General features: G+C 41.1%; 1 protein-coding gene across 1 annotated transcript; it reads left to right on the forward strand.

The window, feature by feature from the left end:
• Positions 1-7,193: 7,193 nt before the first annotated feature.
• shox (shox homeobox) lies at positions 7,194-15,638 on the forward strand (the record flags this gene model as incomplete). The annotated part of the gene is made up of 6 exons (XM_080838825.1): positions 7,194-7,443; positions 9,071-9,279; positions 12,080-12,137; positions 12,467-12,555; positions 14,960-15,169; positions 15,549-15,638. 6 exons carry the CDS (start codon positions 7,194-7,196, stop codon positions 15,636-15,638), a joined length of 906 nt encoding a protein of 301 aa, XP_080694951.1.
• Between the last annotated feature and the right edge of the window lie 1,464 nt (positions 15,639-17,102).

Raw genomic sequence — 17,102 nt, forward strand, 5'->3', positions numbered from 1 at the left:
TTAGTGCAAATACACAGAAAATCACACTGCTATGAAACACTGTACCTCTGTCCTCCTGTCACCAAAACAAAGCATTGGATCGCTCCTACACTGGATCCATCCATCGAGTCTTACATACTGGACAGTAACAGTGCAGTGGTATATAGGCGGGATATTGGCCAAGGCTAGAGGAGCTACAATGTAGCCCAGTATTTTCCACTTTGGGCTTCCTTCCAGATGGACTGTATGTTTGTACACCCCCCTGCATTCCTCAAACATTTACAGGCTACGGACGAATGTTTTGAATGGCAAATGAAGTGAGAGGTATCGCTTTGGGGGGAAACGGGAGTGGGGGTGGGGTGGGGTGGTGGTGGGGGGGGTCCAGGGAGCTTCGTTGCTGTAGCATTAGCTGTCAGAAAGTGAACTGCCCTGCTGACGGGCAAAGTGCTTCCTCCACCGGAATGCCGTCTCACTGACCGCCATGGCGAACACGCAGGGTGAATGGAGTGTTGTGCCGCGTTCGGAGAGGGACGGCGTGGGGGTGAAGGAAAACCACGAGACGGAGGAGTTGGGCTGCGGTGATGACCTGAGAGCGGTGAGCGGCAGTGAGTCATCAGAGAGAGGCTTCGCTTCAGGAATGCACGCAGTGGACACGGTCAGCCTCCAGATCCCCCACCAGCTCCTTGGCGAGACGCGATCGCTGGAGCGTCTCACACACACACACACACACACACACACAAGTACAAGGGATGATGAGAGTTTGTGTCTATGAGGTTATAGTGAAGACAAGTGTGTGTGTGTGTGTGTGTGTGTGTGTGTTTGTTTGTTTACACATCTATATGTGCATGTGTGTGTGTGTGTGTGTGTGTGTGTGTGTTTGTTTATACATCTATGTGTCTATGTGTGTGTGTGTGTATTCACATGTGTATGTGCTATTGTGTATATATGTAAATATATACAGTATATGTACACATACACATGAATGTCTGTTTGTGTGTGTTTATGTGAGTGTGCATCTTAGTATGTAAGACTATGTGTAAGGAGGCAAGTATGCTCTAAAGAATGTAGCCTTGATGGAAATACAGGACAAAAAGCAAGCAAGACAGCAAGAGACAGCAAGAGGAGGGAGGAGGGAAGGAGGGACAGCCTGTGTGTACATAAGACTTTTAACAAATGTCAGTGGATTAGTGTGTTTTTCCTGCAAATCTGCCTTGCATTTTCGAGTATAATGTCAATTTCATGCCTTCTTTCCATCGGAGGCCTTTTAGCCTGTGGCTAAGTAGCTGGCAAAAAAAATACAACTGGAAGAAAAATAACCAGAAAAAGTGCACCCCGAGCTCTGCATGGAAGGCTTTTGTGGAGACTCCCCCGAGCTTCGTCTTTTGCCATAAGGAGGGGTAGTTTTGCCAGCAACGATAATTTTCATGGCAATCAATAGAACAACATGATCTTCTCCCTCTGTTACCTCTGGTACTGAGCAGAAATACAGGAACCAGACAGGCCCGCAAACAATTCGATTTTTGAAGGCCCTTCAGACACATTCTTACAGAAATGCATGATCGCTTTGTTAGAGAAGAACATCGTGTTGCCACTGTGACCTGCTCGTTTTTCCCAATGGAAACATGGATAATCAGTGAGGATATCTGAAAAGGAAATGCTTTGACCAACTCAAAGACACTGTTATTCGATGAGCTGTAAAGAAAAAAAGCCTCACTGTCTATGGTTGAAGAGCTTTGCTATGATCCCCATGCCCTGGTTTCTGAGGACCCTCTCTGTCCTCAGCAACACATGCAAGGAGAACTGGCACCCCCCTTTGTGAGCTGGAAGGAGCAGATGCCATGTGCATGCCAGGAGATATTTCCTTGTGTACAGTCTGGGCATTACTCAGGGTGAATTGCATCAATCTCCAAACATCTCAAATGGTCCCCTGAATGAAACCAGATTTTCTGACAGTCATTTCAGGTTAGCTGCGCAAACAAGATGATGACATTTGGAAATTGTAAAAGTAAAGCTGTGCTTGAGGAAAATATATACATTTTAATGGAGAGTATATTTATACCCGGAGGAGGGATCTTCTCCTCTTATAAACTGTAGCCTAAATAAAAGCTTACTGACTTAGCAGAGCAGTAATAAAATATTCAGACTATAAGCCTCAATTTAATTTGCAGTTGAAACACGTTAACACAGTAATATGATTGTCAATTTGATGCCCACTGAGCCAAGTGACGACGGGACACAGTCAACCAAATGATAAGGGCAGACTCCAGTCCGTCATTAAACTGTACTTATTTGAAATACATTTCAGGGTATACTTTCTATTGCTAAATGACACACATTTACTTAATTTAAACTTTAAATTTACCCTAAGTATTACAGATGAAACCTCTTTCAAAAACAGCATGCCAAATATGCGCCGTTTTAAATATGAATTTAGAAGCATTCATCTTTCCTCACATAAGGGATTAATCTGAATGAGTGAGCAAGTTCAAACGCTGTTATGGCATTTGTCGGATCTAGCCCAAGGTTCCCGGAGAAAAGTCTTGACTCTCTTTCCCCCGCCACTTTATAGCCTAAACCAAGCTGCCTAACTCGCGTAAAAATGAGAAGCGCTTAACGTTTTTTGCCGCAGCCATACCACAAAGGACAGACCGGCGCACAAACGGATCATAAAGCGAATGATAAAATGGACGTTTGCCAAAATGTGTTCTCTGCAGACAGAGAGGTTACATCAGAACCAGTCCCGCATTAGACAGCCTTCGGTGCCTGCGTTTCTCAGCAGTTGCATCAAACCCAATAAAGCGTCTTATTAGCTAATAATGTGCCAAAAGCTAATCAAAGGTAGGAGAGGAGGAAGAGTGTTATCATCGCACAATTACAAGTACTAAGGCGTAATTACGTTTACGTTTTGCATAACTGGAACCAGGACCCTGCACGCTGTCCCTGCCAACTGATTAATGGAATGCAAATAATTCAAACCAATTATTTCTTAAAGTGGCAGTGTTCCACCTGCTGGTTTTTGTGAGCTCACTGTTGAGCTTTAATGGCTTGAATTGCCTCCAGTCACACTGACGCGCCTTACCGAAATGGCAAAGATTGAAGTCTTGTTGAACTTCTCGCTCTTGACGCACTGTTCACATTTGTCCAAAATATGCTTGTATTTACAAGCAACACAGTTCAAAGTTGATATTTGTAATTAGTGAGACAACGTTTGTAGACCAGGAGTGGATGAGCATTTAGTATGATATGATTTGATGTTTACAAACTTCGCTTTTTGTCACCCGTCAGTTAAAATAATAGAAAGTGTTAAAACTTAGTCTTTATTAAAGTACTCGGCTGCTGGAGCTCTCCGCTGATCAAAGCCGCCCAAATTGTGTTCATGGCTGTATGCAAACTAAATGGTCATGGTAATTCTAACTGGCAAAAGATGATGTCTGCACATTTTAGGAAAATACTTCAGAAATGCTTACTTTGACATTAATAATTTATGTATTAAACCCAGTTTTAAATGCATTAAAATAAAAAAATAAAATAGGTAAAGATTGTACAGTACGGACTACTAAGATTATTTAACATTTATATGACAAAAATACCGCACTTTGATGATGAAATGTGCAGGTGCAGAAATCGTCAGTTTACAAATTAATAAAAAAAAAACAATTATGATCATAATAATATTGATAATTGTAATAATCATCTTAATAATAATTTGGAATGAACTATTTACAAACCAGTTTTAATGTGTGTAAAACTGTGGGGTTTGTACGATTACACACTGTAAAACATTAATTTGACCAAAACATGTTCATATTTGCCGGAGGTTAGAAAGTAGGGATAAACTTGGAAATTAGATCTGAATTAGACGTCTGGACCCTAGCTTCACAATCACCGTGTCCTTCCTTACACTGCTCCGTGTAAGATCCTGCAAGAATCCCTTTCGCCTTACAACATGGTCGGACAGCCCATAAGAGCCCACTGAGCACAGAGGTAGAGGGTGGGATTCCCTTGTCCTGAGAGCTAAAACTAATGCTGTTCTTCGTAACTTAAACAAACACCGCACCTACAGTAGCCAGAATAACCTTCCCAGGAAGCAAGTGACTCCCCATTCCAGAAACGCTGCTCTCTGCAGCCACACTGAAATGAAATACTCCTTTATGGGAAGAGCGAGAGAGAGAGAGAGAGAGAGAGAGAGAGAGCGAGAGAGCGAGAGAGAGAGAGAGAGAGAGAGAGAGAGCATACTGAGTGGGAGGGATGCTGGCAATAACTGGGAGTTTGAAATATGATTCGTATGCCTTTAAGGATGTTTCGCCACTAAACTACGGCGACACCAGAGGGGTAGCAGAAGAGCATTGCTTGTCGATTTGCACTCATGTATCCCGATACCCCCGAGGCTGTTGCTGATTGGGAACCACATGTGGATACTTACGTCAATCGGCCTATATACTCAGTAATTTTCAGACATCTGTACGGGCCGCTTTGAAGCTCCGCAATTATTTGGTGTAGTATATGTAGAAACCCCCTAATGTAGCATGAGTCAAAGAGAAGGCCCAAATAGATAGGATATTGTGGACGTCTAAGAACTCGTGAGCCTTTTTTGAATGTGTCACAGACACCAAGATCGCACTTATATCGAAAAAGACCTAAGAAAAGACAAATATAGGTCCATAATTCCGGTGGTTTACACAACCGTGTGGGTTGACTTTAATATTTTTTTTCTGGGATGGGGTTTTCTAGGGTTAGCATTTTAAACTTGAAAGATATACGTTACTAATATTATTTACTTTTCGATGCGTTTCCCTTAAGAGAAACCTTCCATGTACCCTAAGTGGCTGAGTCCATGTTTCTGGAATAGATTATTGTCATTCACGTAGGTTTGAGCATGCGTGGGATGAGGATGATGGACATGACTCAGATTGGAGCGCAGGTGACCATTATAAGAAGAACATCAAAAAGAAACACTTTGCAAGTCAAAATAAAATAAGGTGCCAAATAAGGACGACTGTGGGTTAGAAGTTACTCGTAGGTTTGTATTCGCAAGGGATTAAAAATGCACTCTAATTCATTTATGTATTTTTTTCTTTTTCTTTTATCTAATGATGCCAAACATGTAGGCTACTGCAACACATTGGTCTTACATCGCAGTCAGTGCATACATCCAAACACTAACACAACATTTTTAGGCTCTTAAACCTTCGTTTTCTATGAAAACTGTTAAGGTCTAGCTAAGCGTGGTCTATGCCAACCTCACGAAAGTATCTATTAAAAAGTATACCTTAGAAACATTAGGTATAATTTAAGGCATATAGCTTACGAATGACGCACAGTTAAGAAGGCTTTGGGAACCCCACTTCAGGTCATTAAAGAATTAAGTTCACAAAGACTGTGAAGTAGGCAGCACTGTGTAAAAATGTGGGTTTAGGCTACAATCTCCCCTGCAAACCTTACATTAAATAGTCACATAATAGAACATAACCTACACAGACTATAAACAGAACACACCAAATGTGTGCAGGGAAATGGAAATGACAGACATTTATCTGACAGTGAGGTCGCAATTCACTAAATGTTTGGAGGCATGAAAATTTGAGCGCAGTGTGGAGGTCGAGGACAGATGAAGAGCTATCAAAGACGTCATCAGTGAGGTTTACACGAGTGATTTCACACCATGGAGCTTAGTGTATACACTGGGGACAAGCCCTCTGATTCGGCCCTTTATCGCTCCACTGATCCGGCAGGGGCACTATCATTTGGAGGAATATTTGAATCATGTCTCATTTGAAACACGGCAATTATTGACTTGCTTTAGGTATTGCAGTATTTATTTTGATATACTCCCATTCTTATTCCGATAGACTATTGTTGCACAGGAATAGCATATATTATCATTTCACTATGCAGATTTTCAGTAAATACATTATTTTTAAATATCAAGATTAACGCGTCAAAAGCGTACCCCCCCAGCGTACCCCCCCCCCCCCCCCCCCCCATATAATCAACACTGATTTCTAAAAATAAAGTTGGACATTTTTGATTTGCTAGTTCAACCTTATTGTCAAAATGTACACTCAGTTTAGCAGTTATTACTCTTTTATGAGGTGTATATAACAAATTGCATGTGACTTAAGTCTCCTTTCAAAACCTGATCAACAAAAACAACTAAGTCCATATAAGGAAACGCAAAGCGGCTAATATGGACATTCTATAAGCTACTCCTGCATTTACCTTTGGTCTATTTCTGCCATTTAGGTAGCCTCCATATATCTGGCATACTTATCTAAAATATGCGAATGAATTACAGGCCGACATCTTAAATTCAATTGCCTACGAAATCCAGCAGGAAAAGAAGGAAAGGAAGAGCGTTTTCGACAGACATGCTTTGTTTACACATATACACGTTATGTCCTTTTAATTAAAACATGGAGAGGTCCAAGACAGGAGCAGTTCTTGTAAAGATAGACAGGCTTTAATGGTATTGGCTGTTTGGGATATTTGGGACTTTCCTGAATATTTGTGGTTATATTATTTTATTATTTATATCCATATTATGCATTATTAAGCTAGTTAGGCTGTGATAGATGTTACCTCATTAAGGAGAATCCCTGAATGTAACGTGCCTTACCTTGAAACATGCCCATGCAATTTTCAAGAAGACTGATCAAAAATATTATTTCATTATTTCCACAAAAGTTGACAATTTATCAGAACATTGCCTCCCTATGGTCGCCAAGGTTTACGTCGCCTTGTTTATAATCACATTTTATCGATGTAAATTCGAACAAATGCGCCAGAACAGCAAAACCGATAATTCCCTGCTAAAATGCACATCTCATAATTGCGTTCGTGAAATTATCGCAGATTTAATTAAATATCCATATCTGCCGTCCATTTCGCCACACGCCACTTCAGGCATCTTAATGAATCGTAATTATATTAGCGGACTCCATTGCTGCATTGATTTCAGCAAAAGCTGCTGAAAGTTGAATTCAGACGGCAGAGCCGCCCGTAATTGCTCAAGTCACTGAGATGGGGGCTGGGCCGAGGTAGCCATGTATAAATAGTGTGATCTCAAAAACACAGACATAACAGCAGGAGTGATCTAACCTTCTACACCCTTATATTGCCGTGTTCACTACAGAGCGAGCAAATAAAAGAACAGACAATCACTGTTAGCTGATTTTAAAGTGGATTTCTGTGAGCAGGACCACTGAAAGCCAGCCATGGAAGAACTTACGGCGTTCGTCTCGAAATCTTTCGATCAAAAACCCAAGGAGAGCACCAAGGAGACTATCACGTACAGGGAAGTTTTGGAGAGTGGCTTGGCGAGAGCCAGGGAGCTGGGGAACTCGGAGACAAACCTCCAGGACATTACTGAAACAAGCAACCACTGTCCGGTGCATCTATTCAAGGACCACGTTGATCTTGAAAAGGAAAAACTGAAGGAGTTTAATGTTTCAAGGGGTTCTGAAGGTAAGTTAGACGCGGCTAAATTGTTCCATTCCATAGCAAAGCGGAATCCCAAAACTATTCTTTCTGAGCGAACTGGTGATTTATGGTTAACATTACTTAACAAATGTGCTTTCGAAGAACGGAGACATAGTATCCTTTTCAAATAGTCGTTTTACAGTGTGGTGAATATGATTTCGGTGTTCCGTTCTTCAGAAATACGCGTTGTAAAATTTCAGCGATTGTCTTGCTGGCTCGTTGACGTGTGCACGGTAAACGCGAACTGTTAAGAACTGTGTTGACGAAATATATTGCTTGAGTCGCGTCGTGGATTAAGCGATTTTACCATCCTACTGTATTAAATGTTACGGTTATTTCACGTAGATGGCCGTTTGGCATATGCTACCTGCTATTCAAAGCATTAGGCCTCATATTTTAGCCATGCAATACTGAATTAGACTCTGCCAAAACGTGGCTATACAGGTAACCTGCATGATAGCATTTTCAGACTCACAAGACCATCATTCTATTGTAAATTTAGTTCACAGGTTAGATGTAGTAGGCTATATGGACGTGTAACACCCTTGTATTGGTCATTTTGTACATTTTGTTTTGTGGCTGAGCATGGACATAATGAGTCAGTGAACTGTATTTTATTAATTAATAAAACTGAAATAAAAACAAGATAAAAAATGATTTCACGCCAAGCAATAATTTGTATTTGCAAATAACATATTTATTTTCTTAATATTACAACAACAATTACTACTACAACTCCTTATAATAATAATAATAATAATAATAATAATAGCACTGACAATAATAACAAGATACTTATGACATCGCTCTTTCACATGGCCTATTTGGCCTACTTTTAAAACAATATCATATGCATGCACAATATTCAACTGTTGTCAACATTTGTCTGGAGAAACTGTTGAAAATGGTCTTTCTACAAGTGAGTAAATATCAACCCGTTATTAAATATGTCATAACTATAAAACTATGTAAAATCTAATAGATAATTTAACCCGACCCTTTTGATACAAATCAAGTTATAGGCCTATGAAATGCATGAGGTGTTAATGAAAATATTTTGTGTTATTGCTTGCAGTTCTCTTAAACTTCGGTGTCTAAAGTTAGCGATGTATTTTTCTCATTTTCATCTTTTCCTTGAAACTAGACAATATAAAAGATTAGAGGTGTATCAAATAATATTGCAATTGAACGTGATACAGGACTTACACGAATGACCCAGGAATTATTGATAATACTTCCCTGGTAGCAGTATAAACGCATATCTAACATATAAACTTGTTTTTGTTTTTGTTGCATATTTAATGCATTTATAGCACTTGGATGAACAATGACAGTGTTTAACGTAAACAGGACCTCACAGGAAGGACCTTGTATTCTTTCTCTTAATTTCATAATTGAATCAGGGCTTCATAGACCTTTCACTTTCATTTGTGTTAATTGACCAGTTTATGAGCCTCTCCTCACCGAACTGGCTAACAGGCCAATCCCAGTACTGTTCAACCGACTCGGACTCTTTATAGCCTACTCTGAGTTCCTAAGTGTCTTCTGCGTATTAGGCCTGCCCGTGTCCACAAAGCCAGCATTTTCAGACTGTATGCATTTCCTCACGCAGGGATCTATGAATGCAAAGACAAGAAAGAGGACGTCAAATCCGAGGATGAGGACGCACAGAGCAAATTGAAGCAGAGACGAAGCCGGACGAATTTTACGTTGGAACAACTGAACGAGCTGGAGAGGCTATTTGATGAGACGCATTACCCGGACGCATTCATGAGAGAGGAACTGAGCCAGAGGCTTGGGCTGTCGGAGGCCCGCGTACAGGTACAACGTGTTTCTTGGCCTACACTTCGCTGTGACTCGGACAATTTGCATGAAGTGATATTAGTCCACGAAAGGAAAACAAAATTGAAAATGTCACAGTGAACCCTCATATCGCCTTTAGTTTATGTAACTTTAGTTTATATGCTAGACTTAACCGTAAATGCAAAACTAATAGTTTATCTGTGACCATAATAATAATTTTGCCTTTACTCAATTTATTTATGACATTCTGTCATTTCAAAAAGTATGTTCTGTTTTGAAGCCTGTGACTTGAGGGCGGAGTCACTCTGTAACCTATATTTCATACGGGCCCTTGCATACAGAATTAAATAATTTTGGTGCACAACACACATCAGGCTAAAAGTTACTGGATACCAATTTCTGCCATTATTTGGAGAGAGGATGAAAGACTCTTATTGATATTTGAATATTATTGATCTCTTTCAGAAAGAAGAGCGACAATAATACCCTACCTAACAATAGCATAGTAATACAGATAGTAATGGTACTATTTACAACAGCAAAAATCATATGAACAAATAAAAGTAACCGTCTATGTTTAATGTAAACTATGTGTAATGTAATTTAGTAAGTCCAATTATTACGGAAGGATAACACACATTACACGTAAATTTTTTTTTGGGTGATATTGCCCACAGTGTGAAAAATAATGCACGAAAAGTGAAGGGCAGCAGAAAATGTATAATAGACCATGTTGCACCGTGGCTCTTGCCGGTTAATCTCTCGCCGCTCAGGCGTTGACAGAGTTGCTGTTGTTCTGTTCACGTGTTTATTTCAAAGTCAAATAAACGCTGGACTTGTTTGTACCCGTTGCCAATTTGATGCACGGTTGAACTGCAGCAGTGAAGGTGGATTGCAATGCCCCTCCCCTGGCTCTTCCAGGCGCTAAATTCAGAGGAAAAGTTGCTTATGTGCTGCGGATAGATCTAACCACATCATTAAAATTAATGAAGAGATTGAGCTACTGCTGCGGGGGACACCTTCTCATGTCACTCACCTCATTTTCCCCGGCGTTATCTTTGTAATATCTGCCATTGGCTTGATATACTGTTCCCATAAAAATGTATTAGAAATAATTCAATTCTAATGTAACGCCTACCGTGGCATGCCTCATGTTCGGCAATTTAATAGGAAGAATAAGTAATATTGGAAGTCTGTCTGACAGCTTGCAAGCGCAACATTTTAAAAATGTCGTTCTAGAGGCAGACTCGAAATCAAATTAAAGGAGGGGGGTGACCGAACACTCTATGAACACTACGCCCAAAACACAACGGGAAAAATGCTCTCCGCCTAAAAACGGGCATCTTTACATCAGTACCAGTGTTGTGCATTTTTCCCTTATTTCCAATATTTCTGCTGCGACATTTCATGTCAGTAGCCAAGGGACATATTTCAGTTTAAACCGAAAATCCATTGTAAGTCAATTGTACAGCATGCTGTAGATAGCTGATATTAACCTGTACTTTGTCGTGCAACAGAAACCCCACACCGACCAGCTGTCAAGAATCTAATTGAAAGTTATGAGACCTTAGTGAGCAGCAGGCAGTAATTCAATTACGACTAATATCTTTCTGGTTTCTGGTGCAGAGCTAAATTAAATGTCATTATTCACTGTCTCTAATACAAATCAAAAGGAAATCAGATTAGGGTATTTGAGAAACGCATCATTGAGTGGCCCTTAATGAAGAAATAACTGTCTAAAGCAGTGTAGCTCACTTTGCTTAGCATGCTCCTGGATAATTGGAATCGATCAGGAGACTGAATTCTTTTGATTCATTTCCAACAAGAGAGTAGTCCAAATACACCAATGTAAATACAGCATTTTTGACAACGATAATGCTAATAACAATAATAATAATTATAAATCTTTTTTTTACTGATAATACAAATCAGTAATTTAAAAACTATAATTGGCCAACACTCCAACAATAATAGCAACATCAGGAGGCGAACTATTCATTTTTGTCAATCGATTGTCTCGCTCCCATCTCTCTCTGTATTTGATTTATCACAAGTTTCAAAGCGAGATGCGTTAGACGCCCTTTCCCAAGCGTGCAGGTTTAAAAATAGCCGTAATTGATGTGAAATCGGCCTGCACGCACTCCCGCTTCCAAAGGCTGAGGTTGACAAATAATCCACGGCTTAACACTTATTGTCCAATAATGTACATGTTATTGACTAACGTATTACCGAACTTCCTTGGACATGCTTTGAACGAAATTCCCGCAGCACATAATGGCGACCGGCACCTAGAATGATTAAACATTGCCCTTTGCGGTCCATCTACTTACTAATTTGGCCACTGTAAATGATAATCATTAAAAAGGTTGGGCGAAGATGATAATGAACTCCCCCAAAGGGAATAAAGCTAATAACAATTAACGACATGCTGATTAGAAGATGTTTTGGCTGAACTGGCAATGGCGGAGTTCCATCACGTGTGTTTTGATCACAAGGACGATATTTTGTATTAAATGCGATTATTTTTAATATGAACCGAATGAAAGGAAACGTCCCAAACCATTTGAATGAAAATGAGTGCTTCGTTTTCCAGTGGTCTCTTATCAACCCCAGGCTTAGCCAACTGGCTATTTGGGAACATAGTCAAATCATAGGCGTCATTAAAATATGTTTGTATAAAAAGGAAATATAAAATAATCTATAATCTAACGATTGAGATGTTTTAATCACATACACTATTGTTACTCTATTAAGTGTTGGCCCTGTTTGATCTATGTTGTTCAGACCCTTGATTAAAATAATTTCTTTCATTTTTCAGGTGTGGTTTCAAAACAGACGAGCGAAGTGTCGAAAACAAGAGAATCAGATGCACAAAGGTGGGTTTGGTGGGTGCTCTTCTTTGACTATTTTCAGTAGATTTTCTATGAGCCTATTTTAATCGATTGAACTTAACGGTCCGGCTCTAAATGCTCACCGCTATATTCTCCAGAGTATTACACGAGCTAGTCTTCAAAAGAGAATTATGGAAAACAAAGCCCTTGTATTTTTTGGTCCCCCCTAGGACGCAGCAAATGAGCTCTGTTATGTCGTGTACTTGAAATCAATAAGTATTATGGGTCAAAAATGTTATATATTGACACCAACTGCACAGTGTTAAATACCCTCCCGCTCATTTATACCGCTGTTTCTCGACGTTTGCTTCCAGGCGTTATTTTGGGAACGGCAAGTCACTTGGAAGCCTGCAGAGTCGCGCCATATGTCAACATGGGGGCCCTAAGGATGCCGTTCCAGCAGGTACGAGTACTTACCAATGTGTTTATGTTTAATATCGCGCACGTAAAATAACGAAAATACACACACAGTTGCTTTCACTGGCACACATGCGCATGTGCAATTCATACCCCCGTGAGGTGCACAGGGAATATGAATATATATGTATTTATGAAATACTCACGGAATTGATGCAAGAGTGGCAGGAGAGCTACTTTTGGGCTTATATGCATGATTCAGCCTATGTTTCACCACTTTCCATGGCAGCCAACAGAACTTATTATTTATTTCCACTGTATAATGTGAGTGCATAGCAAAAGACAGAAAGTTTGTCATAGGCGTTTGCTCAGAGGACTGGTGATTCAAAAGAGTGTGAAGAGGCCAAAGGGGAAGTGGCTGTTATTGGTGGCAGTGTGTACACGTGTATGTATGAGAGGAGCAGAGCTATCGAGATAAATTGTGTGAGTGTGTGTGCCTGTGTGAGTGCTTATGTCTCTATATGAATGTTTGTGTGTGTGTCTGTGTAGGCGTGTGTGTGTGTGTGTGGTGCGGCTCAACCCCAGCCTACCTTTCACTTTGAGGGCCTGTTGATAGCCGAGCAAGATTAGAGGCAGGGAAAGACATTTGATCTGCTGTATCTGTTTTAGAAGCCGACCATACCGACTGACTAAGAACCGTCTGCATAACCCTTCCCCTCCACCCACCCCCAAAGAGTAGAAGAAGAAGCAGGCCCTAATTAAGCTAACAGAGAGTGCAATGTGCGGGCAGATAAAAGAGATTAGGAGAGGCGGGGGGGAATAAAGGGGCTGATGAATATTGGCACTGAGCTTCGTTGGCAGGACTGGAGTGTGGAGTTTACATACAGAGCAGCACTAGGCCATGGTGTAAATCAGCTCTCCTCGCGTGTTCGTCTTAGCACAACGAATGCCCAGCACCTGTTGTTGTTCAGGGGGCCGGGCAGTGCCAGCCACGGCCCAAGTATGTAGCTTTTGCCCCCCTACCACCCTGTGATCCCCCACGCCCTACTTTAGCCTGCTGGCATGCAGAGAGGTGATGGGACGAGTCCAGTAACACAAACAGGATTTCAGAGATCTCCCCAGCTTTTGAGCAACGCCAGTTTGTCATGTAGTGTTGTGGCAAATGAAGTTTGTAGCACGGGGCAACTGGAAACAACACAATGAGTCAAAACTTAACAAAATGCCAAGGCCAAGATTCGCATGAGCTGTAGACTGCAACTGTCAGTAGTGATATTTAGAAGGCCTCTCTCAAACCCAAGCTGATATCAAAGACGCTCTTTTTTATATAGAACTTATTCGGGTTGAAGTCATTCAGAAATGAACTGCATACTTGCACTGCAGCTTTCAATTTGGTGACCAGCAAATGGTGCCAGTCTCTCTGCAAATGGCCTGTTCCCACAGCGGAATGAAACCAAGAGGTTTTTTGCTCCACTTATGCCTCACCAACCGAAGCGGGAGTTTTATTTTGGTTGGATGGAAACAAAACATGCTTTACTTTTTTTTTCTTTCTTTTAAAAAATAATAATATACTCACCGTACTGTGATGTTTCTCAAACAGGAGAGAAAATAGAAGCATCCTGTAGATCTTGAAGCTTTTGAAGTCTGGGGGATGTATAGTTTTCACTACTGCGTACTAATTACGCCGACTGAGTGCAACTTGATATTTTATTCTGCTTGTGCTGCCTTTTCTACTCCCTCCCCACCGAAGGCTACTCTGAAATACATCTGGATAAATATTTATGGCTGTATACGTGCAGATATTTGTGGTGCAAAGCTGTTTGTTTATGCAATTGAATCCATAATTAGGATTAGGAGATGATGTGCAATTTCAAGGGTGGATGGAAAATGTCAGCCTAATGTGTTTGGATTTAGACCTGACAGGCTCCTTTGACTCTGCCTCTCCGACTGTGTGAGCGGACTGTGTGATTCGATTACGTGAAAATAGTGGAACATCAAAAAAGAATGCACAGAGTGTTTGAGTGTTGTATTATTTTCACTCAAAACATACAGTTAGCCGAGAGCCTATGGAGACCTTCAGGGGGGGATTGGAACCGGTCAGGCTATGATCTTAAAACTGTGGTAAGATCAACATTAATGTGTAGCGAACGTAGTGAACAATCAGGCATATACACATGTGCATACTATTTCACTGTCATTTTCGCTCTCGCTCACACGCACACACACACACACACACGCGCACACGCACACATACACACACACACACACCACACACACGCACACACACACACACACACACACACACACACACACACACACAAAGCATACAAACTAACATAGACACAAACTGTTTCTTTCCATCTTTCTCTTATAAATGCGCGTGTGCACACACACACACACACACACACACACCTGGGCTCACATAACTCAATGTTTGTTTTTCTGTCCCTCAGGTCCAAGCTCAGCTCCAGCTGGAGGGCATCGCCCACTCCCACCCTCACCTCCACCCGCACCTGGCCGCCCACGCCCCTTACCTGATGTTCCCGCCTCCACCGTTCGGACTACCAATTGCGTCGCTGCCGGACTCAGCCTCGGCTGCTGCGGCGGTGGCTGCTGCCAAGAGCAACAGCAAGAACTCCAGCATCGCCGACCTCCGACTCAAGGCAAGGAAACACGCCGAGGCGCTAGGACTCTGACCCCCCCCTCCCCCCAAACCCACCCCCCCTGCACGGGCTTCTCTCGTCGCTCTGAACTGATAATTGCTTCTCACAAAAGACTTGTTGCCCGTGAAAAAAGGGGGCCGTGACACTCACAGTTTAAAAGCAAAACAAAAACAAAACTACAGACAAGAGACTGAAAATGAGAAAAAAAAGAGAGAGCGAACGAGAGAGAGCGAGAGAGAAAAGGATAAGAAAAGAGGGAAAGAGAGAAAATTGTCAAAAGACACAAAAAGAAAAACCAGCTGCCAAAACAAACCACTTGTAGAGAGAAAAAAGGGTCCTTAAATACCAATGAAATCACCTTTTACTTTTCGCCCAACAGGCAGGACTTCTTGGAGGCCAGTGGCTCAACCCTTTCCAGTCTCACATCACAACCCCAGGACCGTACAAACATCTCTGGATGTCTGTCTGAACAAACCTGCATTTAAGAGATGAGAAGACTTTTTTTTTTACCAAAAAGCAAAGCGAAACTGAAACAAAAACAAACTTTGGGGGCAAAGAAAAACAAAATGAAAAGAATGAAACAAGCGGGCAACAAAGCTTGAGCTTTTGAGCCAACAGTGTATGTAATGGCAAGACTCTGGAGTGTTTGGATGCCCTCGATTACGTTACAAAACACACACACACACACACACACACACACACACACACACACACACACACACACACACACAGAACACACACACACACACACACACACACACACACACATTCACACACAAAAAATGGCCTCCATGTTCACCTCCGGCCACTGTGTTCTTTGTCACTGCTCACGGTTCAGTGCATGTGCTCACATGAGGAAAAGCACCATCTGGGGCTGGTCTCCACTCTTACTGAGATTTGCCCTCGTTATTGTTTTGATTACTGCCATGACAATTTCCCACTATATTTCTCATCTAGTGCAAACTTTTTAGACACCCATTTTCTTTTTTTTCTTTCTTTTTTGTTGTTGTTGTTGCTGTGGACAGAGCTAGGAAGCAGCAATAACACCATGTGTAAAAAAAAGAAAAACCCACAAAATGAAAAAAAAAAGATATTAGTTTTGGGGTAAATTATTGTTATTGTTATTGTTATTATAATTATTATAATTCTGATTATATTTTCTGGTTTGTTTGGGAACGTTATATTGCTGTATTTTCTTCTGGTCATGTCTGGAAGAGCTTTGCTTTTGAGTCTCCCTCTTGGCTTTCCTTTGGCTTTCGTTCGTTATACTGTGCTGTGTCCTGGGAATAGAAGTGATGATAGCCTTTGCACTTCAGGTCTTGTTTAAGGAGTTTACAATCCGCACTGCAAGAAGATACTACTTCTTTAAAGGGGGAGGGTGAAGGAATATGAAAACTTTTTTGTTGGGGGGGTGGGGGGTGAAAAGGGATTACCGGTGAGGGTGTGTTTTTGTTGGGGGGGTGGGGTGGGGGGGTGTTCATGTCATCACAAAGGCATTCAAATGACACGTTTTAAAAGGAGAAAGGGTAACTGCAATTTTGTAATTTAGAATATCAAGGAGGCATCAGTTAAACTGAAATGCAATTATGTGCAGTTAAAGTGCAATACTGTAAATATGAAAAAGTAAAAATAGCGGTTAAAATTGTTAATGATTAATAAAAAAAATGAAAAGAACAGCGATTTTCAGTCATTTTTGGCACTGATATCGGTATGTTAAACTTCTTTGCCAAACAGACACAATTTCTTTTCTAGGCTGTGTGTATGGTAAATCATCTGCAGAAGTTGATGGTATTCCAACATAGTTTTTGTACATTTTGAAGGAAACCATGGCAACTCACTGAGTTTGACGAGGCAATTCTGTTCTGATCAGTGGCAGAACTGCTAGGATCAGGTATCATTGGCATCTCTGGTTTTAACAAGGGTAAATTAAGTC

This window comes from Sprattus sprattus, assembly GCF_963457725.1.
Source record: "Sprattus sprattus genome assembly, chromosome: 5".
Classification (NCBI taxonomy): Eukaryota; Metazoa; Chordata; class Actinopteri; order Clupeiformes; family Clupeidae; genus Sprattus; species Sprattus sprattus.